This window comes from Pteronotus mesoamericanus, unplaced genomic scaffold (genome assembly GCF_021234165.1).
Source record: "Pteronotus mesoamericanus isolate MK-2021 breed Mesoamerican mustached bat unplaced genomic scaffold, CSHL_Meso_final contig_58, whole genome shotgun sequence".
Lineage (NCBI taxonomy): Eukaryota > Metazoa > Chordata > Mammalia > Chiroptera > Mormoopidae > Pteronotus > Pteronotus mesoamericanus.
Window position 1 is genome coordinate 67,929 of NW_026555205.1, and position 17,905 is coordinate 85,833.

Here is a 17,905-nt window from a genome sequence, read left to right on the forward strand (position 1 = left end):
AAGAAAGCAAAAAGATGGAATTCAATCACCCTTTTTTGGCTCACAATTTTTGTTTAAAACTTTGAGACCTGTTACTGCTAGGCCATTGTTAGTAAATGCTAATGGGTGATGGAATAAGATGCCAAAAATTATTAAGGGAAAATTAGGAATCAATTAGTCATGTTTAGTTCAAAAGCTTGTTTTGATTACTTGTGCTCAGAGCTGTGATTTTATATTTTATACTCAAGTCACAGTAGTTTCTTTAGCACTAAAATTATTCTTCATATGAATCAATCAAATACACCAATATTTTATAGTGTTATTAAAAGAGCACCATAATTTTGAGGAATACCAGCATCTGAACAAGTTTGAAGGCTGTTAATGAAAAACATTCTCTATTATCCATGAGCTTACCCTTCATGATGGACTAAAATTCTGGTTCTCAACCCTGGATGCTCATTAAGTTCTCCTGAGGAGCATTAAAAAGTCCCCGACTCCAGTCTGCCACAAAGGCCAACTAAATAAGAATTTGTGGTATGAGGCCAGGGCATCAGCATTTTTAAAGCTCCTCAGGTATACTATAGGGATTATTGTTAATAATATTGTAATAATTATGCATGGTATCAGATGGGTACCAGACTTATCAGGGTGATCACTTTGTAAGTTACATAAACATCTGATCACTATGTTATACATCTGAAACTAATATAATATTGTATGTCAACTGTAATTGAAAAATAAAAAATTGTAAAAACAACTCACAACATCTGTGAAGCACAATAAAGTGAAGTGGAATAAAAAAAAAGTTCTTCAGTTCCAGTGGGCAGCCAAGGTTGAGAACGCTAGACTAAAGGAACACATGACTCAGAGACCAATACAAATAATGAGGTCAAAAGTTCCATGGTCATGATCAGAATGCAGTGCAAATTCAGAGAAGAGAGTGTTTTGATTAGTAAAGGAGGGAGGAGATGGAAAAAAGAACTGAGCCCCAAAACAAGGTAGTAAAGAGGGAAAGAGTGAAAGAGAGGATGGCAGGCATATTAAGGGTAAGATCTTTCTTAGGGGAAAATGGAAAAAAATACGAAATTTTCCATTTTGGGATTTAAAAATGGTGGTAAAGGGAAGATATTCTCCAGTCTGTTTGGTTTCTTTTTGGTTTTCCTCCCTCCTATCACAACCAGGCTTTAACATCTCTACATATTTAGTGTTAAATACCAAAATGGATTATTGAGAAAGACACACACTTTCTATCAAGAAAAAAGGGATCGTCATCAGTAGAAGACAGAAATACCTACTAGGAATCTGTCCAGACTCAGCATCTTTGAAGCAAAAGGCAACTTTATAGCCTGAACCTATATGTGTCAAATATATTTTAAAACATTTTTATCAATTAAAGTTTACATTTAATATTGTTTTGTATTAGTTTTAAGTGTACAACATAGCGGTTAGACAATCACATACTTGATAAAGTGTTCCCCTGATATTTCCAGTACCCACCTGGCACCATACAGTTATTACAATATTATTGATTATATTTCCTATGCTGTTCTTTACATCCCCATGACTATTTTATAACTAACGATCTGTACTTTTTTTCCTTTTTATTGAATTTAGTGGGGTGACACTGGTTAACAAAATTATACAGGTTTCAGGTGCCCAATTCTGCAACACATAATCTGTTCACCACCTCAAATCAAATCTCCATCCATCGCCATTTCCCCCAACACCCTCCTCCACCACCCAGTATCTTCCCTCCTCCTGACAATCACCACACTGTTGTCTCTGTCCATGAGTTTTTTCCTCTCTTTTTTTTTTTGCTCAATCCTTCCACCCTCTCCACTTAGCCACACCCTCAACCAACAGTTGTAAACCTGCTTTCTATCTATGAATCTGTCTGTGTTTTACTTGTTGGTTCATGTTGTTCATTACATTTCACATATGAGTGAAATCATATGGTACTTGTCTTTCTCTGATTGGCTTATTTCATTTAGCATAATGCTCTCAGGTCTATCCATGCTGTTGCAAAAGTAAGACTTCCTTTTTATGGTTGCATAGTATTCCATTGTGTAAACTTCCCACAGATTTTTTATGCACTCATCTACAGATGAACACTTAGGTGGCTTTCAAATCTTGGATATTGTAAATAACACTGCAATGAACATAGGGGTAGATATATTCTTTTGAATTAGTGTCTTGTGTTTCTTTGGATATATTCCCAGCAGTGGAATTGCTGGGTCAAAAGACAGTTCCATTTTTAGCTTTTTGAGGAAATTCCATACTGTTTCCCACAGTGGCTACACCAGTCTGCATTCCCACCAACAGTACACAAGGGCTCCCTGTTCACCATGTCCTCACTAGCACTTGTTTGTTGATTTATTGATGATAGATATTCTGACAGGTGTGAGATGATATCTCATTGTGGTTTACATTTGCATTTCTCTGATAATTAGTGATGTTGAGTATTCTTTCGTATGTCTATTGGCCATCCATATCTCCTCTTTGGAGTAGTGTCTGTTCAGGTCCTTTGGCCATTTTTAAATTGGATTTTTTTTTTTTTTGGTGTTGAGTTGATTGTGTTGTTTATAAATTTTGAATATTAAACACTTATCAGGTCTATTATTGGTGAATATGTTCTTTCTTTCAGTAGGTTGTCTTTTCATGTTGTTGATGGTTTCTTTTGTTATGCAAAACATTTTAGCTTGATGTAGTCTCATTTTTTTGTGCTTGTTTCCCTTGCCTGTGGAGATACAAAGTTTGTCCAGAAGGCATCCAGCCATGTAATATGAAAAATAGAGACATTTATTGAAGATGATACAAGACACAAGAAACATTGTACGTAGGACAATGATGCCTCAGTTTCCTTCAAATTAGGCACCTTGGGACCTCACACAGTTCTCCCAATCTCCATCAGCTGCCCTGTCATATTTTCCTGAATCTGATTGATGGTCTGAAATCTCTTCCCTTTCAAAGGTGACTTTATGTTTGGGAAAAGCAGAAGTCATAGGATGCCAAATCTTGGCTGTAGGGGTCTGTGTCACCTGGGTGATTTGATATTTTGCCAAAAAGCAATGATGCATGAGTGGGTGCATTGTTGTGATGAAGCTGCCAGTCACCAGCTGCCCATAGCTACAGCCTTCTGAATCATCCAAATAGTTTCCACAGAGGAATGTTCAAGCTTAACACAAAATTTGATGCAGGTTCATTGCTTTACTCGCTCAGACGTTTTGAATGTGACAGCCACACAGCACACATGCTCACTCAAGGGCATCTACCACCCCCACTGATTAGTACAGTGAAGTTGTCATTGTTTACGTATGTGCATTCCAGTCCACTCTCCTTGCTGCCAGGTTACATCAATGTCACACAAACCATTCTTGTTAGATTAGCAATGGCTGGACTTTTTCATGACAGACCTCATATAACAGAAAAAATGTCATTATGAGAAATATCTAATATTTTACTGCCTATATTGTCTTCTAGAATTTTTATGATTTTGAATCTTATATTTAAATACTCAATCCTTTTGGGTTTATTCTTGTATATGGTGTAAGAAGGTGGTCTGGTTTCTTTTCTTTTTTCTTTCTTTTTTTTTTTTTTCATATATTTGTCCAATTTCCCCAACACCATTTATTGAATAGACTCTCTTTACCTCATTACATATTCTTGCCGCCTTTGCCAAATATTCACTGACCATGTAGGTGTGGGTTTATTTCTGTGCTCTCTACTCTGTTCAGTTAACCTATATGTCTGTTTTTATGCCAGTACCATGCTGTTTTGATTACTATAGCCTTGTAGTATAGTTTGATATCATGTACTATGATACCTTCAACTTCGTTGTTTTTTTCTCACAATTGCTGGGGCTATCCAGGGTCTTTTGCAGTCCATATAAATTTTAAGATTATTTGTTCTAATTCTGTGAAAAACGCCTTTGGTATTTTGATAGGAATTGCATTGAATCTATAGATCGCTTTGGGTGGTATGGACATTTTAATGATGTTAATTCTTCCTATCCATGAGTACAGTATATGTTTTAATTTACTTGTATCTTCTTCAATTTTGTCTTGAATATCTTATAATTATCTGAGGACAGGTTTTTACCTCCATTGTTAAATTTACTTTTAAATATTCATTTTGATGCAATTGTATATGGCATATTTTTCTTATTTTCCCTTTCTGACAGTTCATTATTGGTATTTAAAAATGCAACTTATTTCTGAATATTTATTTTGTATCCACCTACATTACTAAGCTCATTAATCATTTCTAGTAGTATTTTGGTGGAATCTTTATGGTTCTCTATATACAGTGTCATGTCATCTGCAAATAATGATAATTTTACTTCTTTCTTTCTAGTTTGGATGCATTTTATTTCTTCTTCTTCTCTGATTGCTGTGGCTAGGGCTTCCAGTCCTATGTTGAATAGAAGTAGTGAACGTGGACATCCCTGTCTTGTTCCTGATTTTAAGCAAGATGCTTTTATCTTTTCCCTGTTGAGTGTGATGTTAGCTGTGTGTTTTTCATTTATAGCCTTTATTATGTTGTGGTATAGTTCTTATCTTCTCACTGTGGTAAGAGGGTTTTTTTTTAATCATAAATAGATGTTGGATTTTGACAAATGCTGTTTCTTCACCTATTGATATAATTATATGGCTTTTAGCCTTCATTTTGTTTATGTAGTATATCATGTTAATTGATTTGCAGGTATTATACCAACCTTGCATCTCAGGGATATATTCTATTGGATCATGTTGTATAATCTTTTAAATGTATTGCTGAATTTGGTTTGCTAATATTTTAAGGATTTTTTTCATCTATGTCCTCAGAAATATTGGTCTGTAATTATTTTTCTTTGTAGTGTCTTTGTCTAGTATTGAAATTAGAATAATACTGTCCTCCTAAAATGAGCTTGGTAGTCTTCCCTCCTCTTCAATTTTATTGGAATAGTTTGGGAAGGAGAGGTGTTAGTTTTTCTTTGAATATTTGGTAAAATTTACCTGTGAAGCCATCAGTTTCAGGATTTTTGGTTGTTAGAAGTGTCTTAATTACTGCTTTAATTTTATTAATTGTAATCTGTCTGTTTTTATTTTCTGCTTATTTTTTATTCAGTTTTGGAAAATTGTAATTGTCCAGATTGTCCAATTTGTTGGCATATAGTTGTTCATAAAATTTTATTATAATCCTTTGTATTTCTGTGGTGTCAGTTGTTACTTTTCTTCTTTCATTTCTAATTTTATTTATTTGGGTCCTCTCTCTTTTTTTTCTCGATTAGTCTGTTTAAATGTTTATCATTCTTGTTTATCTTTTTAAAGAACTAACTCTTGGATTCATGATCTTTTGTGTTGGTTTTTTTAGACTGCATTTTATTTATTTCTGTTCTGATCTTTATTATTTCCTTCCTTCTACTCACTTTGGACTTTGTTCTTTTTCTACTTCCTTTAGGTGTAAAATTATATTGTCTATTTGAGATTTTTCTTCTTCCTTGAGTTAGGCATGTATTGCTATAAATTCTCCTCTTAAGACTGCATTTTGTGTGTTCCATAGATTTTGGGTCATTTTGTTTTCATATTCATTTGTCTCAGGGTATCTTTTGATTTCTATCTAATTTATCATTAACCCATTCATTGTTTAGTAACATGTTATTTAGCCTCCATGTGTTTGTGTGTTATTTAATTTTTTTCTTGTAGTTAATTTCTGGTTTCATACCATTAGGATCCAAGAAGGTGCTTGATATGATTTCAGTCTTCTTAAATTTATTGAGGAATGATTTGTGAACTAATATGTGGTCTTTCTTGGAAAATGTTCCATGTGCACTTGAGAAGAATGTATATTCTGCTGTTTTGGGTTGAAATGCTCTACAAGTATCAATTAAATCCATCTGGTCTATTGTATCATTTAAAGCCATTGTTTTCTTGTTGATTTTCTGTCTAGAAATATATCCACTGATGTCAATGGATTGCTGAAGCCCTTTACTATGACTCTATTTGTCAAACCCCTACCTTTATGTCCACCATGATTTGCTTTATATATTTAGGTACTCCTATGTTGGATGTATAAATGTTTACAAGGATTATATCCTTTTATTAGATTAATCTTTTTATAATTATGTAATGCACTTCTTTGTCTCTTATTATAGCCTTTGTTTTAATGTCTATTTTGCCTGATATTTCTACTTTTTTTCCATTTTTACTTTCATGAAATATCTTTTTCCATACCTTTAACTTTAGCATGTGTTCCTTTCAATCAGAAGTGAGCTTCTGGTAGATAGTGTGTGTATCTATCTATCTATCTATCTATCTATCTATCTTATTTTTTTATCCATTCAGCTACTCTATGTCTTTTGATTGGAACATTTAATCCATTTACATGTACAGTGATTGTTTATAGGTACACAGTTACTGCCATTTTATTATTCATATTTATATTTCTTTTTTCCTTTGTTTCTTTAAGAAGTACCTTTACCATTTCTTGTAATATCAGTTTGGTGGTGATAAACTCTTTGCTCTTTTTTGTCTGGGAAGCTCTTTATCTCTCCTTCAATTTTAAATTATAGTCTTGCTGTGTAGAGTAATCTTGGTTGCAGTTTATTGCTTTCCATTGCTTTGAATATTTTGTGCCAATTTCTTCTGGCCTGAAAGGTTTCTGTCGAGAAATCACCCAACAGTTTTATGGGAGCTCCCTTGGAGGTAACTAACTCTCTTTCTCTTGTGGCTTTTAAGATTCTTTATTTTTCTTTAACCTTTATTATTTTAATTATCATTTGTCCTTATATGGACCTCTTTTGGTTATCTTGTTTGGGACTCTGCACTTCCTGGTATGGTATGTCTTTTTTCTTTGCCAGGTTAGGGAAGTTTTCAGTCATTATTTTAAAAAATAAGTTCTCAATTCCTTGCCCTCTCTCTTCTTCTTCTGGTACTACAATGCAAAATGTTGTTTTGCTTGATGTTTTCCCAGAGGTTCCTTAAATTACCCTTATGTTTTAAATTTTTAAATTCTATTTTCTTTTTGCTGTTCTGATTGTGTGTTTTCTGCTACCTTGTTTTTCAAATTGCTGATTCAATTCTCTGCTTCATATAGTCTGATGTTCATTTCTTCTATGTACTCTTCATTTTAGTTGTACTTTATTTTCTCGCTAATTCTTTTTTTATGGTTATTATGTCCTTTTTATAGTTACTATCTCTTTGTTGAAGTTTTCACTAAGTTCATTGATTCTTTCCTTAAGTTCCTTGAGCATCTTTATGACACATTTTTGAACTATGTATTTGTTAGATTGCTTGCCTACATTGTATTTAGCTCTTTTTCTGGAGATTTCTCCTATCTTTCATTTGGGACATGTTTCTTTCATCATTTTGGCTGTTTCTCTGTGTTTATTTCTATCTGTTAGGTTGATCCAGTACATATCCCAGTCTTGGCAGGAGGGCCTTCTGTAGTAGCTATCTTTTGGGGCCCAGTGATACAGTCACCATGATCCCCTGACCCAAGTTCTCCAGATGTGTCACTTGTGTGCATTATGTGTGTCCTCCTGTTGTAACTGAGCTTTGATTGATGTTGGTACATCAATGGGTGGGCTTAACCCTCAGGTTTGCTGGCTGGCTGAAAATTTGCCATGACCACAGTGTATGATTTGCTGTGCTAGGGCTGACCACTTCATGCAGGATTTGCTCCAGTGGGGTCCAGTGCATACCAAGACTTCCCTTTGGGTGTGCCACTTTTCAAAATCCAACATCTATTTATGATTTAAAAAAACAACAACTCTTACCACAGTGAGAAGATAAGGAATATACCACAATACAATGAAGGCTATAAATGAAAAACACACAACTTCCCTTTGAGTGGTACTGTGTTGTGGTCTCAAGGTGACTACCGGGTTTGTTGTTTCTGGGGCATCTTGGGAAGAATTATGGTGCAGGTCAAAGTCAGACACTGCCTCTGACAAGCACAGGACTTCCTTTCAGTTGTTACAAAGTGATTCGTGGTTGGCAGTTGCCTCCTGTGCCTGGATGCACTTGGGAGGTGCCACTTCAATATCCAAGGCTAGCTGCCACCAGTACCAGGGCTGGGAACAGTCATCAAAAGTCCTAAGGCACCCTGAGATCTGCCACCACTGGCCAGCTGCCTTTAAGGCTCAGCCTTTAAGAGCTCATTGGGCAATGTGTGACTTTGGTGATGCATGGTAACAGGGAGTCCCAAAGGGCAGATTGGTGGTGTTTATCAGGTTAACATAGATTCAGAGTTGTCACTGGTGGTGGGCCTGAAACCACTTAGCAAAAGTCTCTGGGTATATTTGTGCCAGCCACCACCCACCTGGAGGCTGTGGAGCTTTGTGGTCAGGTTGGTTCTCAGGGAGTTGTCAGGGTAAAGGCTTTTGCAGATTCAGATTTGGTCTTGTAGGAAGAGGGCCCACACAGGGACAATGGCAGTTGACCCTTCAGTCATTACTCTGAAGCCACATAACTCAGTTTCTCCCTCTGTGTCTCTGGTAACGCCCACACTTAACCAGGATTCCCCAAGAATTTTAAAAGAAAGATTGCAATGCAGGCACAGGCTGGTTGCTGCCAACAGAGCCTCAGGCTATGCACAAATTTAATAGAGAGGGGTCTTAGGGCATCATCAGAGTAGAGCTAGTGGAGTTCACTGAGCTAATGTAGATTCAGATTTGGCCTATGAGTGGACATCTCAGCCAGGAAAGATGATGCCAGTCAGCAGTGAGGGAGGAAGTCTCAACACAGGGGCAATGGTGGCTGTCCCTTTGGAAAATGCCCTGAAGCCACAAACTTAGTTTCTCCCTGTATATCTCTGGAATCCCTGAGGTTGGGTAAAATTCCTCAAGAGATTTTAAAGAAAGACTGCAATGTGGTTCCAGGCTGGTTGCCCCTGAAAGACCTCAGGCCATGTACGAGCTGGGGGAGTAGGATGTTAGAAAGTCATTAGGGTGAACCTAGTGGAACTCATCAGGCTAATGTAGATACACATTTGGACCTCTAGTAGGAGGGCTACACCCAGGAAAAATGGCTGTCTGTTGCATGGGAAGACAGCTTAATACAGGGACAATGGCGGCCAGTCCTCCAGCCCTTTCCTTAAAACAAACAACTCAATTTCTCCATGTCTGTCTCTGGCACCCCTGAGCCACTAACCCTCTGCCAGAGCTCAAGGTGAGAGTGTGTGCATTGGCCCTTTAAGAGAATGGTTGGGTTTCTAGCAGCCTTGTGTATTACCTGGACAAAAAGAACCCACGCTGATTTTCACAGTCAAATGTTATGTGGGTTCCTCTTCCTCTCTGGACTGAAGATCTCAGCAAGGACCTGAGACTCCTCACTCTTCAGGGAGGACTTCTGCAGCTGAGATATCCCTCTGGATTCTCAACTGTCACACATGGGTGTGGGACCAATCCATTTTGCATCTCCAGCCTTCCTACAAGTCTTGACATGGCTTCTTTATATCCTTAGTTATGGAACTTTTGTTTAGCTAGTCTTCATATGGATATCCAGGTTGATTGTTGTTAGGAAACACCCTGTCTGGTTTCAGGAAATGTAATCCCGCTGACAGGTGAGAGGAGCCCAAGGCTGGAAATAATCAAGGAGACCTTAGGAAAACAGGCCACTGAGGAGAAGAAACCTGTACCCCTGGCAAGGGCACAGCCCCTGCCTCTGTCACATCCCCCTGTTTGGCCCTGTGATAGTTGCTTGTTGATGACAGGTAAGTTTTCTCATGAGGAGAAACAACCTAAGACAGACATGGGCCAGTATGAGCAGCAGACATGGAATTGGGGGACATGGAGAAAGGACAAAAAGGCCTGCATCCCTCGGCTTGGCTTGGATGTGGCCGGAGTCCTCATTCTATCTGAAAGAAGTCTCCTAGTCTCTTGGCAGCTCCCTCCCCTCTCCTGGCTCAGGTTCAAAACAATACTGGAGATAGCCGTAAACTAAATCTGGTGGTTCCCAGGGAAAATCAGACCTAAAAGTAAATTCTTTAAAGTATGTTTTTTTTCTCCATCAAAAGTTATAACAGCCAGCTCATGCTGGGAATAAAATTTACGTTATTCACAGACCCTAACCTTATACGCTTTGGTGTTCTTATGTTTACTACGTTCTCATGTTTACTCATCTCTCTTGTTTACTAGTCTCTCATTCCCATGTAAATCAGTGTGTTCCTTCCATTTGTTTTCTTCAAAACATCATCTATTCTCTGTAAACATTAACATACTGATGTAATGAGATAACCTGTGCATTCCTGTTACTTAACCCCACTGATAACCCTTTTAATAAAAGCCTTTGAACAAAGGGGCTCAGGGCCTTCCTCACTAGAGGGAAGAGCCATGTCTCCTCCCTGGCAAACAGAGAAGTGTTTGTTGTGATGACTCGTGTTTATTCCCCACATCCATGACAACCCCAGGATGGGCTCTGCCGGATTTAGAGCCTGCGCTCCCATCTCAGCTGGCCCCAGACGATAACCCTCAGATCCCAGAGCACCATGCTCCCTGTGCTGCACTCCATCCCCATGCATCAGGTGGCACCTGGACAGGGACTTGAACCCAGGACACGCACCGCCCCACGCAACAGATTGTTTTATAATTTAGTTGTAATTTTCATGTGTCCATGGGTGGAAGTGAATGTAGCGTCCCTATACTCCACCATTTTGGCCAACCAGGAGCGGCCTTTATTTAGGACTTCATCATTCTCAGGGTCAAAATGATGAATTCTCAATTTTCAGTTTTGGTGAGAGTGGAAATTGTTTTCCACTTTTTCAGATATACCTTAAAAACATAAAATAGCTTGCCTGGGATAAATGATAAAGCCAAGACTAGAGGCACTGGAGTTGCAGTAGACTGTTTTTTGGAATCACCAGCCTATATTGAATCCATACTCAGCCATTTGTAGCTGTGTGACCTTGGGCAAGTGCCCTAAGCTTCAAGCCCCAATGCCTCCATCTGTAAAATAGGGATAATACTAGTACCTAATTAATAGGGTTATTAACAGAATTGAATGAGATAAAGCATGTAAAAGGACTTAGTATATTGCCTGGTGCAGGGTAACAAAACAATGTGTTAGTAGTTCAGCATCATCATCCATAGCCTTCGTCCTTCCATTACACCTTACTGCACTAGACAATGAAGAAAACATGAAGTCTTCCAAGAACTTAGAATATTCTTGGTGACAGAACAAATGATGTGAAAATAGTTACAAAAATACTTTTGTTAACTCAGTCCTTGGTACAGAGTAAATGCTGAATACATGTTAGCTAATATTATTTGTATTGCTTCTCCATTAACCTTACCTGATGAACATGGAAGGTATCTTGCGACAATTCATTGGGAATATCAGATCTCTATGAACTCTTAATTTACAGAAAACTTATGCCAGCAGCAACTCCCTAATTACTTTATCCTCCCTAAGTAGGTTTATGGGAGAACTAGAAGACCTAGTTTTGGGGGCCAGTGCAGTGTGATTTCCAAAGATCCTGATGGGGCCTGGATCTCCCAAATTCTTTTGTCACTTTGCTCCCTGGCATATCCCACAAATACTTAGCACTTGATGAAATATTAATCTGATCAAAGGTGACAAGCTTTTCCCCCAAACCAGATGGAGCCAGGGAGGACTCCTCATCACCACAAATAGTTCCTGCAGTCCAAGAGCAAAATGAAATGCAACAGTGACACCATGCTAGTCCCGGGTGCCAACATAGTGATATGCTGTTGTTTGGGAGACTGCAAGGACATGAACATGTTGTGGGATCTAAAATGACTCCTCACAACGTTTGTGCCTTTTGAGTAAGTTTAAGGTATGTTTAAAATGTAAATTCCATTTGGGATGGCAGTAACACAATTTATTGGACACTCTGCATTTTATATATAGTCTCATTTAATCTTCCAGATAAGGGATTATTAACTTCATTTTCAAATGAGAAACTTCAGAGTAAGAACTTGGGTATCTTTCCCAAATTTATGTCTTACGATATTAAAGGCTTTTCTCAATCTGTAATATTTTCCCCTTCCACTTTCTTGGGCTTTTTTTTTGCATATTTATTTCTGGTGTGAATAAATTTGACCTGTAGGCCATGTGGGAACTAGAGAGTAACAATAGGAATACCCAATATGTCAAAGTTATCAAAGTTCAATAGGCAGGCTGATTGCAAATTCCTCATGGTTCAGGGTAAAATCCTTAGCTTTGTAGATCCAAAAACTCAGTCTATTTGGTACATGCAAAGTAGTCAAGTCCTGTGGGACTGTTTTGCACTTTCAAAAGACTGACATATAAACCAGGAAGTCATTTATTAATTTACAGCTGTATCTAGTGGAATAATGCACATTTGTTATTTGCTCAGGGAATTTCCTCTGGATGGACAAGTCATTTAGAGAACCAAATTACACATGGAAAGATTGTTTAATGAGCACAGAGTTTGAGCAAAGGAAGGGGACATTCTTAAATGCTATAGTTTAATCTTCATCAAATAAACATAGCTAGACAAATATCCTTCTCTACTGTGGGGCTATTTTTACTCAATGACTCATTCATAGAATGGGCTGTGTCCCACTTTTCTCCAAAAACTAGAAATTATTCCCATATTTTTATTCTCATTCCCCCTTCTTTCATTCCTAGTTTTTAAATTACCATTCCCTCTTCATATTTTTCACCACAATCTCATGTCATGCCAGGGAAATTCCAAAATACTTGAATGGATTACAGTGTTTCCACAGTTGTCACATTTCAGTCACTCTATTTCCTTGATGGACCTTGAGGAAGACTCAAGTCTTTTTGATGAAATTCTAGTGACACTTATCTATGACACACTACAAACCTTATCCCAAAGAAAACCTTTTCCAAGGAGGCCAGGATCACCTACTATGAATCAATCCTACTGAGCTTTAATTTTCATGGCTTACCTTTTTTGTTCTTGCCCCATCCATCCAACTTCACAGAGAAAAGAGTGTGTTGATGTTGTTCTTTGTGCACTAAATGGAGGGGGGAAGAAGTTTAAAACTAATACTAGATAATCAAAGGAAGTAAAGCAAGCTTCACCTATTTCTTTTTTTAAATTTTTTTGACAGATCTTGCCTCAGCTTTATATGTGCAAATACCCTAGGAGGACACCAGCTCCATGCAGACAGCAGCCCAGGGGTCATACCAGTCCTTCTGTCCTTGTCTGCAGACAGAGACCTCTACTATGGAGACTTTGTGGGGACCCGCACACCTTTGGGAGCCTGATTCTGAGCCCGAGCCTGAGTCTGAGCTGCATCAGCAGCCTGGGGCTTTGTTCGAGCCTTGGCCTTGGCCTTTGGCCAGCAGAGCCCAAGACCCCTGGTGATGCAGCACAAGCATGTTTCCAAAGCTTGGGGTGAGCAGTGTAGGCAAGTTGACTGAACTTGTATTTGTAGCTGCTGCCCTTTGGAATCTTGGGCTTGACCTACTTGGGCTTTATGATGTCCTTGATGGCCATAGCACATGCGTTCATGGTCTTGGCATTGTTGGCCTGCATCTTCTTTGAGCTCTTCTTGCTGTGCTTCTTGGCAAAGTGTATGTTCCTCAGGAAGTTGGGGTCTACCCCCTTAAGAGATTCGTGTCTTTGTGACTGGGGTTTCTTGATGCTGTTTCTGTGCCTTTTTGGGACTGGTTGTGCATGGTTCTTGGACTTGGCCATATTTGTACCCAAGCCCATGGCTCCCAAAGTGCCTGGGACCTGGAGAAAAAGAGTGCTTCATTTATTTCTTAATCTTCCCTGAGCTCTGTTTTTTCACTCCAGAACCCTGATTGCCAGATATATTTACTTCTAAGACTGAATCTTGATTCTTCCCAAACCCTTTAGACACCAACCAGGTAAATAAAGACATATTTAAATCATCTGTCTTTTTGACTGATAAAATTAACTAATAGCAGATTGATTTAAACAACTCAGCACTTACTTTTGAGACACTATAATAGATAAGAGGGCACTGTACAAGTCACTCAGTAAACACTGGTTGAATTACCCTGTTCTTTAAGTTTCCTAGAGATGAGAAAAGGAACTATAATTCTGAATCACTTCCCCTAGATAATCAATAGTTTTAAGAAATTGTGCTATGTAGTTATCCCCATACACCCTATGAACAGAAACAGAATGTAAATAAATTAACTGTTTCCTATATTTATATCTCTTTTATTTCTATTTGAAGTCAGACCAAGTCTTAGCAAATTAAACCCAAAAGTGTTGACAGGTCCTTGAAAACATAGATGAAGGTCTGGATCTAATAAGGGCCAAGTATTTGGCTTTTTAACTGATGGAATTTCTTAGGGAAATAAAGCATTTATAGGTCTGAGCACATGGCTATATTGAAGTCAGCAGGGTTATGGTCATGCACAGACTTTGACCTCAAAACAGAGACCCTGTGGCACTCAGTCATTTCTCCTGGATGAGAGGGACTGGTCTAGGTTCCATTGCCTACTGGGCTGCATTTAGGGCTTGTCTTAGGGTCCCTCAAAAAGTCTTCAACAACCTTTTAGTTTGGAATTCCTCCATTTTCTTACTTTCAATGAGCTTAGTCTTGTGTGCACATATCTGTGAATGAGTGTATGTGTATGTGTACATGTGACTGTGTTGTGAGAGGAGGGCTGGAAGTGGTATAGAGGAAACAAAGAAAGAGGCTGAATTTACTGAGGTGTTTTAATTGCTTTTCATGCCAAAACAAGAGAAAAATCCTCCAATTTCTCTAAGCTTATCCTCATTTCCCACCTCTGCTGCTTGACTATTTTCCTGTGGTATTTGTTTGCCTCTACCTTGCCCTTTGTTCACCATCTACAGGCTTGAATCAGATTCCAATATATCCCAAAGCAGAGGCCAAAAGGCTAACCCAAAGCATACCCCGCAAATACTTAGCACTTGATGAAATATTAATCTGATCAAAGGTGACAAGCTTTTCCCCCAAACCAGATGGAGCCAGGAAGGACTCCTCATCACCACAAACAGTTCCTGCAGTCCAAGAGCAAAAGGAAATGCAACAGTGACACCATGCTAGTCCCGGGTGCTGACATAGTCATATGCGGTTGTTTGGGAGACTGCAAGGACATGAACATGGCTGACTAAAGCGATACACATGTATAGATAAGTGAATTAGAATGATTTTATTTTTAAAGTTTTCATGGTGATGACTTGTAGAGTATTATGATTATCTTGGGTTTTTTTAAATTGAAAATTAGTAAACTGACTCTAAATTTTCTCCAGAAGTGTAAATGCCAAGAATATTCAGAATTTTTTCTCTCCCCACTCCAGTTTTATTGTGATATAATTGACATATAACATTGTGTAAATTTAAGGTGTAGATGTGTTGAATTGATATACTTCTTTGTTGCAAAATGATTATCAACATAGTGTTAGCTAACACCTTTTACTTCACATAATTACCACTTCTTTTTCTGTGGTTAGAATATTTAAGATCTATTCTCTCCGCAATTCTCAAGTATATAATACAGTACAGTATTATTAACTATAATCACCATGCTGTATGTTAGATCCTCATAACTTACTCATTTTTTAATAGGAAGTTTGTATCCTTTGACCAATATCTCCCCATTTCCCCCAAACCTCACCCCTGGTAACCTACTCTCTGGTAATTCTACTCTCTCTTTCTATGAGTTTGGCTTTTTTTTTTATTCTAAAATTGTGCTGGTTTTAACAACACACTTTGGGGTGATGGCCTAGGGGTGTGGCTCCTGTATGTGGTATACAGCTGAGTAAAAGAACAAGTATCTATTTAACTTATTTTCCTCAGAGCCTTCTGCAAGGTGTTCCTAACATCTTTGGCCCTGTCCCTCTGCTCTTTCTCTATATATAATATATGGCAAAAGTAGGAAATTATTGAAAATAATACAATAATTAATAAATAATAATACAAGTATAAACTATGTTTCATGTACTCACAACTGTAAACCTACTTTTGTCCCCCTTGTATCCATTCTTGAAATGTCATGCACCTTTTTAAAAAACATTATCTATTCCTAGAGAGAGAGGAAGGGAGGGAGAAAGAGAGGGAGAGAAACATTGATGTGAGAGAAACATCGATTTGTTGCCTCTTCTACACACCCCTACTGGGAACTAGAACACAATCCAAGTCCTGACTGGGAATTGAACCTTTAACTTGGTGGGCTGACACTCAACCAATTGAGCCACACTGGTCAGGGCCAGCTTTTTAAAAAATTAATTAACTAAGAGAAGAAAAGAATTAGGAGTTACACATTAACTATTTTGGATCCAGAAAACTTGCCTTCTAATCCCAGGTCCACCACTTAATCAGTTGTTTAACCTTGGGAAAAATCACCTATGGCAGGGAAAATGTTAAGTATTTCCTCAAGATTCCCATACCCTGGTTATTTAACCAAACACTTATGCTGTGTAGGGACTCTGCAGATGTAACTAAGTTGCTAATCAGCTGACCTTAAAATAGGGAGATCTGGAGGAAACTTTGGGAGGTGATGATATACCTATAACTTTGATGAGTTCATGAATTTATACTTATCCCCAAACTCATTGAATTGTATACATTAAATTTGTGTTAATCATAGCTCAGTAAAGTGATTTAAAACAAGAGGAAGGCAGAGGGGAGGTCAGAGAGATTTGAAGTATGAGAATGACTCCAACCACCATTGCTGCCTTTAAATATGGAGGAAGACCAACTTCTGAGAACAACCCTTAGCTGATAGTCAACAATGAAAATAGGACCTCAGGCTATATGGGGCGAGAGCAGGAGGAAGAAGATGTCAGCTGTGTAAGTTCGGTTCCGCCAGGAGTCTCCATGGAGAGCAGCAGGGGCATCACCAGCCTTGTCCTCCAGCTGTGGGGGCAATGCAGGAAAATCTCACAAGGATAAGAGGATTGTCCTGAGCAAGGTGGTTATACAGTGCCTTCCTCCCAGCCTCACAAAGGAGCAGCTGGAAGACCACCTGTACCTGCAACCTACACATGATTACTTAGAGTTCTTTACTGCGAATCTCAGTCTTTATCCTCATTTCCACTCAAGAGCATGTGTTAATTTTAGAAATCCTGGTGACATTCTTTTTTTTAGAGATTGTTTTGATAGATATATCTTGATTGAAAACAAAGGCCTAGAGTATCCAGCAATGGTAGAGTTTGTTCCATTCCAGAAGATAACCAAAAAGAAGCTAAAAAAAAAAGATGCCAAAACTGGAAGTATTGACAATGATCCAGAATATAAGAAGTTTTCAGAAACTTAGTTTGTGGAGGAAGAGAAAACTAGTGCCAATCCTGAAACTCTTCTGGGAGACATAGAGGTAAAGACAAGAGAACTTATTGCTCTAAGAACCACACCTCTTTTGGAATACATTAAAAATAGAAAATTAGAAAAGCAAGAATTTGAGTAGAGAAGTGAGAAGAGCAAAGGTGAAGGGAGTTGCAAAATAATTGCATATGGGAAGAAGAAAAAAGAAAGACAAATGAAAAAAAGTGTAAGAGAAAAGAAATAGACAAACAAAATTGCTAAGAAAGAAGTAAGGATTAAGACAAAGAGTGTATCTCACTCAGTGTCTAATGCTTTAACATTTTGAAAAGCACTTTTGTCAACAACTTTGAAAGTTTCTCAGGAAGAATCACTGAAACCCGTAACATACAATTTCAACCATAATTTTAAGTAAGACTTAGAGTCACAGATAATAGATACCTGGTTAAAGGGGGCGCAGAGTGGTTTAGAGACACTTAAAGAGAGACTAGAGATGGAGGCTATGGGGAGAGAACAGAGAGACTAGCCAGCAGGATCCCGAGGCTGTTTCCTCCCCGATATGGCAGCAGCCATCTGGCTCAGGCAGACCACTCTCCTGAATGGCAGCAGCATGGGATCTAATACCCTGCCACCAGGAGGGACCGGGTCAGGCAGGGTGGTATCTAGGCCAGACTGCTGAGTTCAGAGTGAATAGATTGACACCTGAAGGAGGCAGCCACAGAAAGCAGA

At 38.3% G+C, this 17,905-nt stretch overlaps 1 protein-coding gene and 1 pseudogene across 1 annotated transcript; one reads left to right on the forward strand and one right to left on the reverse strand.

Annotated features, from left to right (window-relative positions):
• Nucleotides 1–13,135: 13,135 nt before the first annotated feature.
• LOC129076199 (60S ribosomal protein L29-like) lies at nt 13,136–13,629 on the reverse strand. The gene is made up of 2 exons (XM_054580390.1): nt 13,382–13,629; nt 13,136–13,271 (listed from the first exon to the last, which is right to left on the reverse strand). Exons 1-2 carry the CDS (start codon nt 13,627–13,629, stop codon nt 13,136–13,138), a joined length of 384 nt encoding a protein of 127 aa, XP_054436365.1.
• Nucleotides 13,630–16,649: 3,020 nt separating this feature from the next.
• LOC129076200 (regulator of nonsense transcripts 3A-like) lies at nt 16,650–17,504 on the forward strand (annotated as a pseudogene).
• Nucleotides 17,505–17,905: the final 401 nt, after the last annotated feature.

Excerpts from the sequence above, each read along its gene's own strand:
- LOC129076199 (XM_054580390.1), bottom strand. The coding sequence starts at position 13,629 with ATGGGCTTGGGTACAAATATGGCCAAGTCCAAGAACCATGCACAACCA. Across the intron at positions 13,272-13,381 it reads AAGGACATCATAAAGCCCAA|GGGTCTTGGGCTCTGCTGGC; the intron begins GTAGGTCAAGCC and ends CTGCATCACCAG.